Genomic DNA, 14590 nt, shown 5'->3' with positions numbered 1-14590 from the left:
ATTCATCACATATCCCAAAAATGACTCTTAAAATTACTAATAAAATAAATAAAAGCTGAGAACAGCAATAGCTCTTAGACCTGCTGGATGGCATGGTGTAGATCAAGGTTTTTAAACCGGGGTGCTGTTTCATGGAATACTCTACTTCTTCAGGAGCCACCAGTCTAGTATTGTATGAAAATTAATCTGAAGAAGGCCAGCTGGGCCCTCAGGTCAAGATGGTACTTCATAATTATGACACATGTATATGTATACAGATCAATTTTGATTCAATACTAGACTGGCAGCTCCTAAAGAAGTGGAGTATTCCATGAAATGCGTCGGCCCACAAAAGACCCTCATATATGTATATCTCTTTTACTAAATGTTTTGGTAAAACCGAATAACAGGATTGTATCATGGATCTATTTTATGGAATATTGTATGGTATATTTTTATACTTAATTGAATAAAGAAAGTTTATTTTTTTTAATAAATCCCATCTTTCACAACACTTTACTAGAAATTTACAATACAGGGGTGTGGCACTTTACAATTAATTTAGGATTATAAAACATAGGTGTGCTTCAGCCCTTGGGGGTTCAAATGTCCATGCAGACCTGTTTCTAAATGAATGGATTCCAAGCCAAAAGCAATGTGCCATCATTGAGTTCTTGTTGAAGGAGGGGTGCAGTCTGACGTACACAGAAGGCTACAGAACATTTACAGTGATGACATAGTTGATTAACAATGTCTTGTCAATGGTGTCATCACTGTAAACATTATGTAGCCTTCTGTGGATGTCAGAAAGCCTGGACCCCTCCTTCATCAAGAACCCAAGGAGGGCACATGCTTCTGCTTGGAATCTGTTATTTACCTGCAATGAAAAAGAAGAAGAAGAGTTACTATAGAGGAAGAGTTACTCTACCAACGTGTGAAGTTTTAAGGACCTATGTAAGTTAAAGGAGAACTATAGCCAAAGCTATGATGGCAATACTTCTCCTGGGGATCACAGGAGTGCAGTTCATTCTACAGACTCATCTTCAGCCGACCGTGTGCTAAGTCTGCTGTTGGCTGATGTCACTCAACCGAACCAGGCTTGGGAAAGATCCTGACTTTGCAGTTGGGATCCACCCAGATGCCTGGACCAGCAGCTGGCTCAGCCTCTCAGCGAGCCCCTAGGAGACTGAGCCAGCCACTCCCGCCCCCTCCATAGCCCAGCGATCTGATAATTACTGTCTCTCTCCTCACTGAAGGATGGGAACCAAGCAATTAGTGGTCTTTGATCGCTCAGTTCTCAGTCTTAGAGTCAGCAGGGGACAAATCAGGGGCGGACTGACCATTTGGGCACTTCCCGGGGGCCCCATGCCACTAAGGGGCCCCATCAGGGTTGCCAGCCTCGAAAAAAAAACAGGGACAGTATGTAAAAATGTGTGTTTTTTTAATGATCCCAAGATTATAGCTGCCCCGCCTCTCCAGTACCTTTTAAGTGTGTGTATGTGTATTCTGTGTGTATATTGTGTGTCTGTGTGTGTATACTGAATGTGTGTGTGTGTATACTGTGTGGCCCCATAATCTATTGCCTGGGGGACCCATAATCTCCTATTGCCTGGGGGCCCCATAATCTCCTATTGTCCGGGGGCCCCATAATCTTCTCCTATTGCTTGGGGGCCCCATAATCTCCTATTGCCTGGGGGCCCCATGAGTTGTCAGTCCGCCCCTGGGACAAATGCAGTATCAGGTCGATGCTGCATCCATCTAGGTGAGTAGGAACAAGCCCATACTTCTCTTCTTTTTTTTTTAAAATGGACTTGATGGACTTGTGTCTTTTTTCAACCGTACCTACTATGTAACTAACTATGTAAGCCCACGTTTGCATTACGTTCTGTATAGCCCTTGAAGTTATTCAAAGAGCAGATTCCAAGCACTGGTAATTCCCTCTGTGTGCTTTACAGAATTCTTTATACTTCTTTTGATACGTAATGATCGCTGTTTCAGCATCAATACAAAGTTTGGATGTGGTCTCCATGTGACTTCCCCCTCCAAACTGGACCCAATGAACCCATATAAAAAATGATTTATAGCCATGTTCAGAGTGTCCAATTATTCTGATTCCAGGAAATATGTAATGTAGTTGTACATTGCACATTCTCGAGGCAGGACTATCCAGTTCTTCCAGTAAGCAAATGAGCTTAATTAGCACAATCAGTACGCAGTGAAGGACTTTTCTTGAGCATTAAAAAGGCAGACCTCTCTAATCCAACTAGCTCTTCTTTACATAGGGACTGAAGCTTCTGCACCTCAGGCAAGGACTTTTCCATGCTGATCCTCTGGTGAGACTTAAAGCCTCCAGACCTACAGAGAAGAACGGTGGTCCTGAGGGAATATTCAACAATAGTACTTTCCAAGCGAACCCCCGGAGCAAAATGGCCATATCTGATGCATTTGGAACGTACACTGCCAACACTAGCAAATTTGTGAATACGGCCTTAGTGACCTTCTCTCTTATTGGAATACAAGCAATTTTAGATTCCAACTTTAATTGTCCAACAAGTCCAGATAGTGGATACAGCGTGGTCCTTCTAGGCTTCTACAGCCTCTCGTTCTTCCTAGGTCCAGCCATCGTTTTCATCTTCATAGGATTATTCTATTTTCCTGGCTTCAACAAAAAGCAATGTTGCCCATGTTGGTCTGGTAATTGGGCTCTTATCTATGTTGTCTTGAAGCTTGGAAAACCTCCGCTGATTTGGCTCCTGATTGCGATGACAGACGGACGGTACCTGTCCTGCTTTGTTGTAGCGGTCTCTCACTACCAAGTAGACCATGACTTTTACTTGTTCGTATTTCAGGTAAGAGGTTCATTCAATACACCATAAAGAACAATGGATATTGAAAAAATATTGATATTGATAACAAAAGACATTTTAGAACCATTTCCTGAATTGCAACGACCCGTACTTAGCTGAAAAGATGGTGGCACCCTACCTAATGGAAAATTCATAATCCAGAGTAAACACGTAATTGTAGAGTTCAATGGTAAGGGAGATACACTTTCATTCTGACCTGTTTAGTGGGGCAGAAACACCAACTGCTACAGGGAACTCTCATTATTGTAGGAGGGGTGAAGGTAGTACTGTGGGGAAATCCTACCAGGAGGAGGAGACACATCTATTGAGTGAAAATGTCACTACTGTAGAGGAAGAGAAACATCAACTCAATGTTGTAGGAGAGGAGATACATCTACTGTGTGGAAATCTCCATTTTTGTAGAATAGAAGGCACATCAACTGTGAAGAAATCTTACCATTGTAGAAGAAACACATCCATTGTGGATCTTACGATTTTAAGAGAGCAGACTACAGTTGAGAAAAAACACAATTGCAGGAGAGGTGAAACCACTACTGTGGGAAAATCTCACTATTGTTTAGGATTATAGACAACTACTGTAGGAAATAATCACTATTGTGGGAGAGGAGACACATTTACTGCAGCAAAATCCCACCATTGTATTGGAAGAAACACTGTACATCGACATTGTAGAAGAGGAGACACATCTACTGTGGGGAAACCTCATATTTGTATGAGTGGAGACGTTTCTACCGTGGTTATATTTTATTGTAAATGAAGGGGGGGACACCTACTGTGGGGAAATCTTACCATTTTAGGAGAGTAGAGATAATGGTGTGGGGAAATATCACTATCCTAGTAGAGAAGACATACCTAGTGTGGGGGAAAGCGTACTGTGAGTTTCCTTAGAAGTCCTGGCAGGGATTTTATTAGTATCATTAGAAGTATTGGCAGGGTTTCTGTGGGTACCATTGGAAGCCCTGGTAGGGATTCTGTGCGTACCACTGGAAGTCCTGGCAGGGATTCTGTGAGTATCATTAGAAGTATTGGCAGAGATTCTGTGGGTGCCATTAAAAGTCCTGGCAGGGATTTTGTACGTACCATTGGAAGTTCTGGCAGGGATTCTATGACTATCATTAGAAGTATTGGCAGGGATTCAGTGGGTACCATTGGAAGTCCTGACAGGGATTCTGTGAGTACCACTGGAAGTCCTGGTAGGGATTCTGTGAGTATCATTAGAAGTATTGGCAGGGATTCTGTGGGTACCATTGAAAGTCCTGGCAGAGATTCTGTACGTACCATTGGAAGTCCTGGTAGGGATTCTGTAATTACCATTAGAAGTATTGACATGGATTCTGTGAAAGATCTACTGTGGGTAAATCTCAATATTGTTTAAGAGGTGACAAATCTTCTGTAGGAAATACCATTGTAGGAGTTTACTGTACATCTAGTTTGGCAAAATCTCACTACTGTAGAACACATCTATTGTGGGAAAATACTACCATTCTAGGAGAAATTGCACCATCCAAGAGGAGACACATCTAATGTGGGGAAACCTCATATTTGTACAAGGGGAGACATTCCTACTGTGGATAAATCTTATTATAAATGAAAGGGAGACACAACTACTATGGGGAAAATCTCATTACAAGGTAAGAGGAGAGACATCTGTGGGGAAATCTTACTAATTTACGAGAGGATACACAATGATTAGTGAAGACATATCACTATTTTAGTAGTGGAGGCACATTTATTGTGGGGAAACCTTATCATTATAGAAGAGGACACACATATCCTGGTGGGAATATTACTATTGCAGGAGAGGAGACACATCTACTGTATGTAGGCAAAATCTCATTAAATAGAGATAGGAGGCACATTCTTTGTGGGTGAATCTTACCATTTTAAGAGAGGAGATGTACATGGTGTGGGGAAATTTTACCATCATAGGAGAGGAGAGAGGTCTACTGTAAGGAACTCTTGCCATTGTAGGACAGGAGACACATCTACTGTGGGGAGATCTCGCTATTTCAGAAGAGGTGACACCTATACTCTAGGGAAATCTCACCAATGCCAGAGAGGAGACACATCTACTGTGGGGAAATCTCACCAATGCCAGAGAGGAGACACATCTACTGTGGGGAAATCTCACCAATGCCAGAGAGGAGACACATCTACTGTGGGGAAATCTCACCAATGCCAGAGAGGAGACACATCTACTGTGGGGAAATCTCACCAATGCCAGAGAGGAGACACATCTACTGTGGGGAAATCTCACCAATGCCAGAGAGGAGACACATCTACTGTGGGGAAATTTCACCAATGGAGGATAGGAGACAAACTTTCTTTTGGAAAATCTAGCCAATAGAGGAGAGAAGACACATCTACTCTAGGGAAATTTCACCACTATAGTAAAGGAGACATTTCCACTGTAGGGAAATCTTACCATTATAGGAGAGGAGACACATATACTATTGGAACTATGTTACTAATGTGTGAAGGAGACACATCTACAGTTGGCTAAATTTCATTACTATTTGAAAAGAGACATCTCTGTTGTCAGATCTCCCACATCTACTCTAAGGAGAATCTCATTGTTTAAATAATAAATATATATTTCTATATATATATTTTAAATTTATTTTAATATTTTTAATAATGTTATAATCATTTTTTTAATAAATATAAAAAAATGGAATTTCATTTTAAAAGTTTTAAACATGATTAACAAACTATTAAAATAATTAAACTTTAAAGATGTTAAGAAATTATATATACACTATATTACCAAAAGTATTGGGACACCTGCCTTTTACACGCACGTGAACTTTAATGACATCCCAGTCTTAGTCCGTAGGGTTCAATATTGAGTTGGCCCACCCTTTGCAGCTATAAAGTCTTCAACTCTTCTGGGAAGGCCGTCCACAAGGTTTAGGAGTGTGTCTATGGGAATGTTTGACCATTCTTCCAGAAGAGCATTTGTGAGGTCAGGCACTGATGTTGGACGAGAAGGCCTGGCTCGTAGTCTCTGCACTAATTCATCCCAAAGGTGTTCTATGGGGTTGAGGTCAGGACTCTTTGCAGGCCAGTCAAGTTCCTCCACCCCAAACTCGCTCATCCTTGCTTTGTGCACTGGTGCTGGGGTTGCCACCTCATCCCTTTAAAACCGAACACATATGGATTCCACAGGTTCTGAGGCTAATTTAATGCAGATAAGGCACCAAGTGAGTTTAATTACCACCCTAATCAGCCACAGAACCCGTGTAAATTCATATGTGTTCGGGTTTAAAGGGATGAGGTGGCATCCCTAACTGGTGTGCAGTCATGTTGGAACAGGAAGGGGCCGTCCCCAAACTGTTCCCACAAAGTTGGGAGCATGAAATTGTCCAATATGTCTTGGTATGCTGACGCCTTAAGAGTTCTCTTCACTGGAACTAAGGGATCAAGCCCAACCCCTGAAAAACAACCCCCCACACCATAATCCCCCCTCCACCAAATGATTTGGACCAGTGCACAAAACAAGGTCCATAAAGACATGGATGAGCGAGTTTGGGGTGGAGGAACTTGACTGGCCTGCAGAGTCCTGACCTCAACCCCATAGAGCACCTTTTGGATGAATTAGTGCAGAGACTAGGAGCCAGGCCTTCTCGTCCATCATCAGTGCCTGACCTCACAAATGCGCTTCTGGAAGAATGGTCAAACATTCCCATAGACACTCCTAAACCCTGTGGACGGCCTTCCCAGAAGAGTTGAAGCTGTTATAGCTGCAAAGGGTGGAGCCAACTCAATATTGAACCCTACGGACTAAGACTGGGATGCCATTAAAGTTCATGTGTGTGTAAAGGCAGGTGTCCCAATACTTTTGGTAATATAGTGTATATACAGTATCTCGCAAAAGTGAGTACACCCCTCACATTTTTGTAAATCTTTTCTTCTATCTTTTCATGTGACAACACTGAAGAAATGACACTTTGCTACAATGTAAAGTAGTGAGTGTACAGCTTGTATAACAGTGTAAATTTGCTGTCCCCTCAAAATAACTCAACACACAGCCATTAATGTCTAAACCGCTGGCAACAAAAGTGAGTACACCCCTAAGTGAAAATGTCCAAATTGGGCCCAATTAGCCATTTTCCCTCCCCGGTGTCATGTGACTCGTTAGTGTTACAAGGTCTCAGGTGTGAATGGGGAGCAGGTGTGTTAAATTTGGTGTTATCGCTCTCACTCTCTCATACTGGTCACTGGAAGTTCAACATGGCACCTCATGGCAAAGAACTCTCTGAGGATCTGAAAAAAAGAATTGTTGCTCTACATAAAGATGGCCTAGGCTATAAGAAGATTGCCAAGACCCTGAAAATGAGCTGCAGCACGGTGGCCAAGACCATACAGCGGTATAACAGGACAGGTTCCACTCAGAACAGGCCTCGCCATGGTCCACCAAAGAAGTTGAGGTCACGTGCTCAGCGTCATATCCAGAGGTTGTCTTTGGGAAATAGACATATGAGTGCTGCCAGCATTGCTGCAGAGGTTGTAGGGGTGGGGGGGTCAGCCTGTCAGTGCTCAGACCATACGCCGCACACTGCATCAAATTGGTCTGCATGGCTGTCATCCCAGAAGGAAGCCTCCTCTAAAGATGATGCACAAGAAAGCCCACAAACAGTTTGCTGAAGACAAGTAGACTAAGGACATGGATTACTGGAACCATGTCCTGTGGTCTGATGAGACCAAGATAAACTTATTTGGTTCAGATGGTGACAAGCGTGTGTGGGGGCAACCAGGTGAGGAGTACAAAGACAAGTGTGTCTTGTCTACAGTCAAGCATGGTGGTGGGAGTGTCATGGCCTGGGGCTGCATGAGTGTTGCCGGCACTGGGGGGCTACAGATCATTGAGGGAACCATGAATGCCAACATGTACTGTGACATACTGAAGCAGAGCATGATCCCCCTCCCTTCAGAGACTGGACCTTAGGGCAGTATTCCAACATGATAACCACCCCAAACACACCCCCAAGATGACCACTGCCTTGCTAAAGAAGCTGAGGGTAAAGGTGATGGACTGGCCAAGTATGTCTCCAGACCTAAACCCTATTGATCATCTGTGGGACATCCTCAAATGGAAGGTGGAGGAGCGCAAGGTCTCTAACATCCACCAGCTCCGTGATGTCATCATGGAGGAGGGGAAGAGGACTCCAGTGACAACCTGTGAAGCTCTGGTGACCTCCATGCCCAAGAGGGTTAAGGCAGTGCTGGAAAATAATGGTGGCCACACAAAATATTGACACTTTGGGCCCAATTTGGACATTTTCACTTAGGAGTGTACTTACTTTTGTTGCCAGGGCGAACATGTCAAAAAATGTCCCTTCCTAGTTCAATTCCCCTCCCCCCTCTCCCATATCACCTCTTCTAGAACAAACCCCAACAAAAACCCTCCTTGCACAAATCCTCTTTCCCCATCTTCCCTCCCAACATACGTCCCCCTAAATCACCACTCCTAGCACCCCCCGCCCAAATTTTCCCTCCTAGAACAATTCTATTCCTCTGCTGCCCCCCAAATTTCCCCTCCCAAAACCAATACCACCCCCCAATCTCCTTGTGCCCCCCCTCATCCTCACATGATACTACAGTGCCCAGCACAGCCACCCCTCCTGCCTCCATCTGCCCCCCCCCCCCCCTTGCCCGGCCCCGGTACTGAGGCAGGATGCTGTGGTGTTTTTAGCACCCTGCTGGTCCCTATCACTAGATGTGATCTGTCTGCATTGCATAGAGAAGCACAGGGACCCTGTGATGACATCACTGAGTGTAAAACAAGATGTGTAATAAAAATGGAAAGGTTTTATATTAAAAATGTTATTAGTATGTGATGAGGGGGGAAAGACGGAATCAGGGAAGGAAAACTAGAAGCATTCCATCCATTCCTCCGGACTTCGGTGCTCCGCTAATTAATATTGATGACGGGGGAGGGGCTCTTATATTGACGGTAATCCATCAACACGGATTGCAGTTTTCATGAGTCAGATCAATAAAATATGACACTCCATTGTAGTTTGATGGATTCTTCATTACACACGTCTTATACAAAGCAAATGCATGCATAGATTTCCTATCTAATCATCTACCAGAAAAACAACAACTCAGAGACTCGCTGCATCCGAAGCTCACAGTGTGCAGTTATTTATTAATGAAACTGACCGCCTACCCTAAAGGTGTCCTTACACTAATTCTCCGTGTAACCCTAACACTAAACTCTCCCCCTATCCCCTATGCTGTGTCCTGTATTCTGGGAGGCAGAAGCTTACACTAACCCTCAGTGTAATCCTAACACTAATTCCCCTGTGATCCTAACACTTCCCCCCCCCTGTAATCCCAACACTGCCCTTCCCTGTAATCCCAACACTAACCTTCCCTGTAATCCCAACACTGCCCTTCCCTGTAACCTTAACACTACCCCTCCCTGTAATCCCAACACTTCCCCCCCCTGTAATCCCAACACTGACCTTCCCTTTAATCCCAACACTGCCCCCCCTGTAATCCCAACACTAACCTTCCCTGTAATCCCAACAATGCCCTTCCCTGTAACCTTAACACTACCCCTCCCTGTAATCCCAACACGAACCCTTCCTGTAAGCTTAACAACAGCCCCTCCTGTAACCCTAACACTAATCTTCCCTTTAACCCTAACTTCACCGTTGCCTGTACACAAGACACCTTTTCACTAACTCTAAATTAACCCCAAAACTAATCCTTCATGTAGCATCCACACTAATCCTCCCTGTACCCCAACATGAACCCTCCCTGTAAACCCAACACTAACCCTCCTTGTAATCCCAACACCCATCCTCCCTGTAATCCCAACACCCATCCTCCCTGTAATCCCAACACTAACCCTCCATGTAACCCCAACACCCACCATCTCTGTAACCCCAACACCCATCCTCCCTGTAACCCCAACACTAACCCTCCATGTAACCCCAACACCCACCATCTCTGACACCCATCCTCCCTGTAACCCCAACACTAACCCTCTCTGTATCCCCAACACCCATCATCCCTGTAATCCCAACACTAACCCTCCTTGTAACCCCAACACCCATCCTCCCTGTAATCCCAATACTAACCCTCCTTGTAACCCCAACACCCACCATCTCTGTAACCCCAACACCCATCCTCCCTGTAACCCCAACACTAACCCTCCATGTAACCCCAACACCCACCATCTCTGTAACCCCAACACCCATCCTCCCTGTAACCCCAACACTAACCCTCTCTGTATCCCCAACACCCATCATCCCTGTAATCCCAACACTAACCCTCCTTGTAACCCCAACACCCACCATCTCTGTAACGCCAACACCCATCATCCCTGTAATCCCAACACCCACCATCTCTGTAACCCCAACACCCACCATCTCTGTAACCTCAACACCCACCCTCCCTGTAATCCCAACACTAACCCTCCTTGTAACCCCAACACCCACCATCTCTGTAACGCCAACACCCATCATCCCTGTAATCCCAACACCCACCCTCCCTGTAAGCTTAAAGGGGTTGTAAAGGTAAAATTTTTTTCTTTTAAAAATAACAAACATATCATACTTACCTTCACTGTGCAGCTCGTTCTGCACAGAGTGGCCCTGAACCTGGTCTTCTGGGGTCCCTCGGCGGCTGTTTCAGCTCCTCCCCGCAAGCATTAACCACCTTAATGCGAGCTCCCTCGCATGGTGGTGAGTGCTTGCGGGCGCGCTCCCGTGATACAGCCGGCGGCTATAGCCGCTCACTGTATCACTCGGCCCCGCCCCACAGCGCGCCGCGTCATTGGATGTGATTGACAGCAGCGCGAGCCAATGGCTGCGCTGCTTCCAATCCATCCACTGTAGCCAATCAGCGGCCAGCGGAGGAATAGATGTCGGGAACGAGAAACTGACTTTCGAGGCGTCAGGTAAGTAAAACGGGGGGGGCTGGGGGCGGCGGTATTGTCAGAAGTTTTTTCACCTTAATGCATAGAATGCATTAAGGTGAAAAAATTTTTACCTTTACAACCCCTTTAACAACAGCCCTTCCTGTAACCCCAACACTAATCTCCCCTTTAACCCTAACTTCACCGTTGCCTGTACACAGGACAACTTTAGGACAACTCTAAATTAACCCCCCAAACTAACCCTTCATGTAGCATCCACACTAATCCTCTCTGTACCCCAACACTAATTGTTAGTTATGTAAAATGAACCCCGTGTTTGCATGTGACGCATTGACACGCGGTCTGCTGAGCGGCAAACTCTGGAAAGCATTGCCACCCTTATGGAGCCAATATAATTCAGTACTTTATAGATTTGTTGGTCCATATATATATAGATATATATATATAGATAGATATATACAGAGCAGACCTTTAACCCTTTCCTTATCTCATCTGCAGACCTCCGGAATGCTGTCCATCTGCCTGGTGGTCATCCTATGGTACTGCGCATCAAAGTGCACCTGTATATGTCTGGAGGAGAGCCGGCTTGCCTACGAGATGCTGGCGGATGTGGAGAGTATTCTAGTAGAAGACAAAGCAGAGAAAGAGAAGAAGGAAGAGAAGGAGAAGTTCCTGAACGCTCTGGAGCACAAGGGAGAGTACCTGGACCGGAGACTGCCCAAGTACATGGTGGACAAGGAGGATGTGATCGTCGCTAAGCTGAAGGAAGAGAAGCCAGAGGCCGGCAGCTGGAATAATGAGACCAGCGGGAATGAAACTGGAATACTATAGGGTGGAAAGAACACAAAACAGCAGAAAGCATGGCCTCATACTGGAATTTCAGCTTATAGACGATCCCATGAAAGTGGACCTGTCATCACATATATTTTCCTTGTTGAGTGCAGTAGGCTCAGAATGCAACACTTGGTGGGGGGGGGGTATTTAAAAAAAAAATGACATAGTTGTTCATCCATCAACACTGCATGCAAATTTGTTCCGTGTGAATGGGGCAAAATCGAATGTTCTCAGGTTATATTCTCTGGAGATCGAATGTTATTTGTTGAAAATGAGAATTTGAGTGGGGAAAATACTGCAGCATGGCCAATAGATGGAGCTGGGTGTCAAAGGAACTACGTATGTGCCTCAGCTCCATCTAGTGGCCATAAATCAGTATTTTCCCTGTTCATAATTTTATATATATATATATATATATATTTATATATATATATATATATATATATATATATATATATATATCAATAACATTCAATCTGCAGAGAATATAATCTGAGAACATTGGAATTTGCCCCAGGATGGATGAATGGATAAACAGCGATGCAATCTTTTAATGAATACATCCCCTTAAAGTGGATTTACCATCAGATATATATTTTCCTGTTAGCTTCAGCATGCTCAGTAATGTGTCAGTGTAACATTTCCAGGTATTTATTACCTCCCACAGAGATCCCCCTGACAATACCTTCAAATGTTTGCCTCTCCAGAAGGACGGCACCAATTTTTTTCAAGCATCATCCGGCGTCACCGTCTACTTCCTGGGCTGAGGCACCCGCTCAAAAAATCTGTGTGTCTGTGCAATTCTTGGCTGTGTTCACAAATATCACCTTGTGACTGGCTACAAAGTTACAATGTTGCAGTCTGGTCACTGGGGGGGTGGGGGGAGACAGAGGAAATGCTTCTTCCTGTCTGCAGCGGACTGATGACATTATCTGAGCCTAGGCAAAGTCACCAACTGGAGCTCAAGGATGGCTTTTTAATGATTAAAAAAAAATGAAAGAAAAGAAAAAAAAAATAAATCACATCGCCTTTATCAGATCTTTGAAATAATTTGCTCATCGGTGACAACTCTGCCAAATCCAAACGATGTGCAAATGTTTCTGTGGAAAAAAAAAAAGTGATATTTGTGGAGAGAAATCAGTAGTCCTAAAAAATTCTTGTATCAGAGGGAGACTCTGTGGTCTTACTCCTCTTGTTGCATTCTCTGTACTATAAACTACATAAAGGCTACAATGGGAGGAGGGGGGTTGGGTTCGGTCTCCCGCGTAATGCTAGTGGGTGGAGCCAAGAAGTCCGAGATTGCAATATATAATACTGCAATATCAATCTTGGGTGGAGCGACCCTTTAACCACTTGCCGACCAGCTGCCATCATAATACGGCGGCAGGTCGGCACGATCCCGCGAGCCGTCTTAGCCATACGTCGGCTCCTTTAAGCGGGATAGCAGGTGCGTGCACGCGCCCACTTCATTGCGGGGGGTGCCGATGCTCATGACCACGAGCGTTCGTGTGCATGAGAGACAGAACAGGGATGAGGAGGTGAGGAGAGGAGATGCAGATCGTGAGTTCCTAATAGCTAGGAATCACGATCTGTCATCTCCTATAGTCAGTCCCCTCCCCCTACAGTTGGAACACACAGTCAGGGAACACAGTTAACCCCTTGATCGCTCCCTAGTGTTAACCCCTTCCTTGCCAGTGATATTTAAACAGTAATCAGTGCATTTTTATAGCACTGATCGCTGTATAATTGTCAATCATCCCAAAAATGTGTCAAAAGTGTCCAATGTTTCCGCCATAATGTCGCAGTCACGATAAAAATTGCAGATCGCCGCCATTACTACCCCGTTTCCCCAAAAATAACACCTAGCGTGATTGTCAGTGATGGCTGCAATATAAGCCCTACTCCCCACCCTGTTTCCCCGAAAATAAGCCCTACAAGGACTTTAACTAAGGCTTAGTTGGGGAGTAGGGCTTATATTGCAGCCATCACCGACAATCACGCTAGGTCTAGTAAAAAACAGGGTAGTAAAAAAAATAAAAATGCCACAAATCTATCCCCTATTTTTTAGATGCTATAACTTTTGTGCAAACCAATCAATATACGCTTATTGCGATTGGGGATATTTATTATAGCAAAAAGTTCAAAATATTGTGGTTTTTTTTTTTCAAAATTGTCGCTCTTTTTTTTGTTCATAGCGCAAAAAATAAAAACCGCAGAGATGATCAAATACCACCAAAAGAAAGCTCTATTTGTGGGGGAAAAAAAGGACTTCAATTTTGTTTGGGTACAGCGCCGCACGACCGCGCAATTGTCAGTTAAAGCGAAGCATCAGTTAAAGCGAAGCAACGCCGTATCGCGAAAAAATGCTCCGGTCATTGAGCAGCCAAATCTTCTGGGACTGAAGTGGTTAACAGAGAGAGTTCTTTTCAGTTCACATTTCAAATACAATGTTGCAATAATAATAATAATATTTATATTAATAATAATGAACAGGATGTTGTTTAAATTGAGGAATTGAGGAATTGTTACAATGAAATATATTTATAAAATAGAATATCATACAATGTACAATGTAATATTTATTATATATACAATTCTAAATATTTAAATAATGCATAAATAAAAATTAAATGTTAACATTTTCACCGTTTTTTTTTTTTTTTCCTGGCAGAATATTTTGTGATCTCTTCAGCAAAAAGTAAAAATGTAGTGATACTTCGAGAGCCTGCACAGATATAGGGGAAGTCCAACTTCAGCCAAACCTTAAGACCCCTTTCACGCTGGAGACGCGGCCGCTTTAGCGCTAAAGCTGTTTTAGCATCGCTTTAGCGCTGTTTAACCACTTCAGCCCCGGAAGATTTGCCCTCTTAATGACCAGGCCATTTTTTGCGATTTGGCACTGTGTCGTTTTAACTGACAATTGCGCAGTCATGCGACTTTGTACAAAAAACAAAATTGAAGTCCTTTTTTTCCCCACAAATAGAGCTTTCTTTTGCTGGTATTTAATCACCTCTGC

At 43.9% G+C, this 14590-nt stretch overlaps 1 protein-coding gene across 1 annotated transcript; it reads left to right on the top strand.

The window, feature by feature from the left end:
* The first annotated feature begins 2195 nt into the window (after nucleotides 1-2195).
* On the top strand, nucleotides 2196-14061 carry LOC141102664 (uncharacterized). The gene is made up of 2 exons (XM_073591576.1): nucleotides 2196-2828; nucleotides 11239-14061. Exons 1-2 carry the CDS (start codon nucleotides 2406-2408, stop codon nucleotides 11569-11571), a joined length of 756 nt encoding a protein of 251 aa, XP_073447677.1. The 5' UTR covers nucleotides 2196-2405; the 3' UTR covers nucleotides 11572-14061.
* Nucleotides 14062-14590: the final 529 nt, after the last annotated feature.

This window comes from Aquarana catesbeiana, linkage group LG07, assembly GCF_042186555.1.
Source record: "Aquarana catesbeiana isolate 2022-GZ linkage group LG07, ASM4218655v1, whole genome shotgun sequence".
NCBI classification, from domain to species: Eukaryota; Metazoa; Chordata; class Amphibia; order Anura; family Ranidae; genus Aquarana; species Aquarana catesbeiana.
This window is presented reverse-complemented; position numbering and strand designations above follow the sequence as displayed.

Bases quoted from the DNA above. Each gene is read 5' to 3' on its own strand.
- LOC141102664 (XM_073591576.1), top strand. From the start codon at position 2,406: ATGGCCATATCTGATGCATTTGGAACGTACACTGCCAACACTAGCAAA. The intron at 2,829-11,238 runs GTAAGAGGTTCA...TCTCATCTGCAG, and splicing joins TTTACTTGTTCGTATTTCAG to ACCTCCGGAATGCTGTCCAT.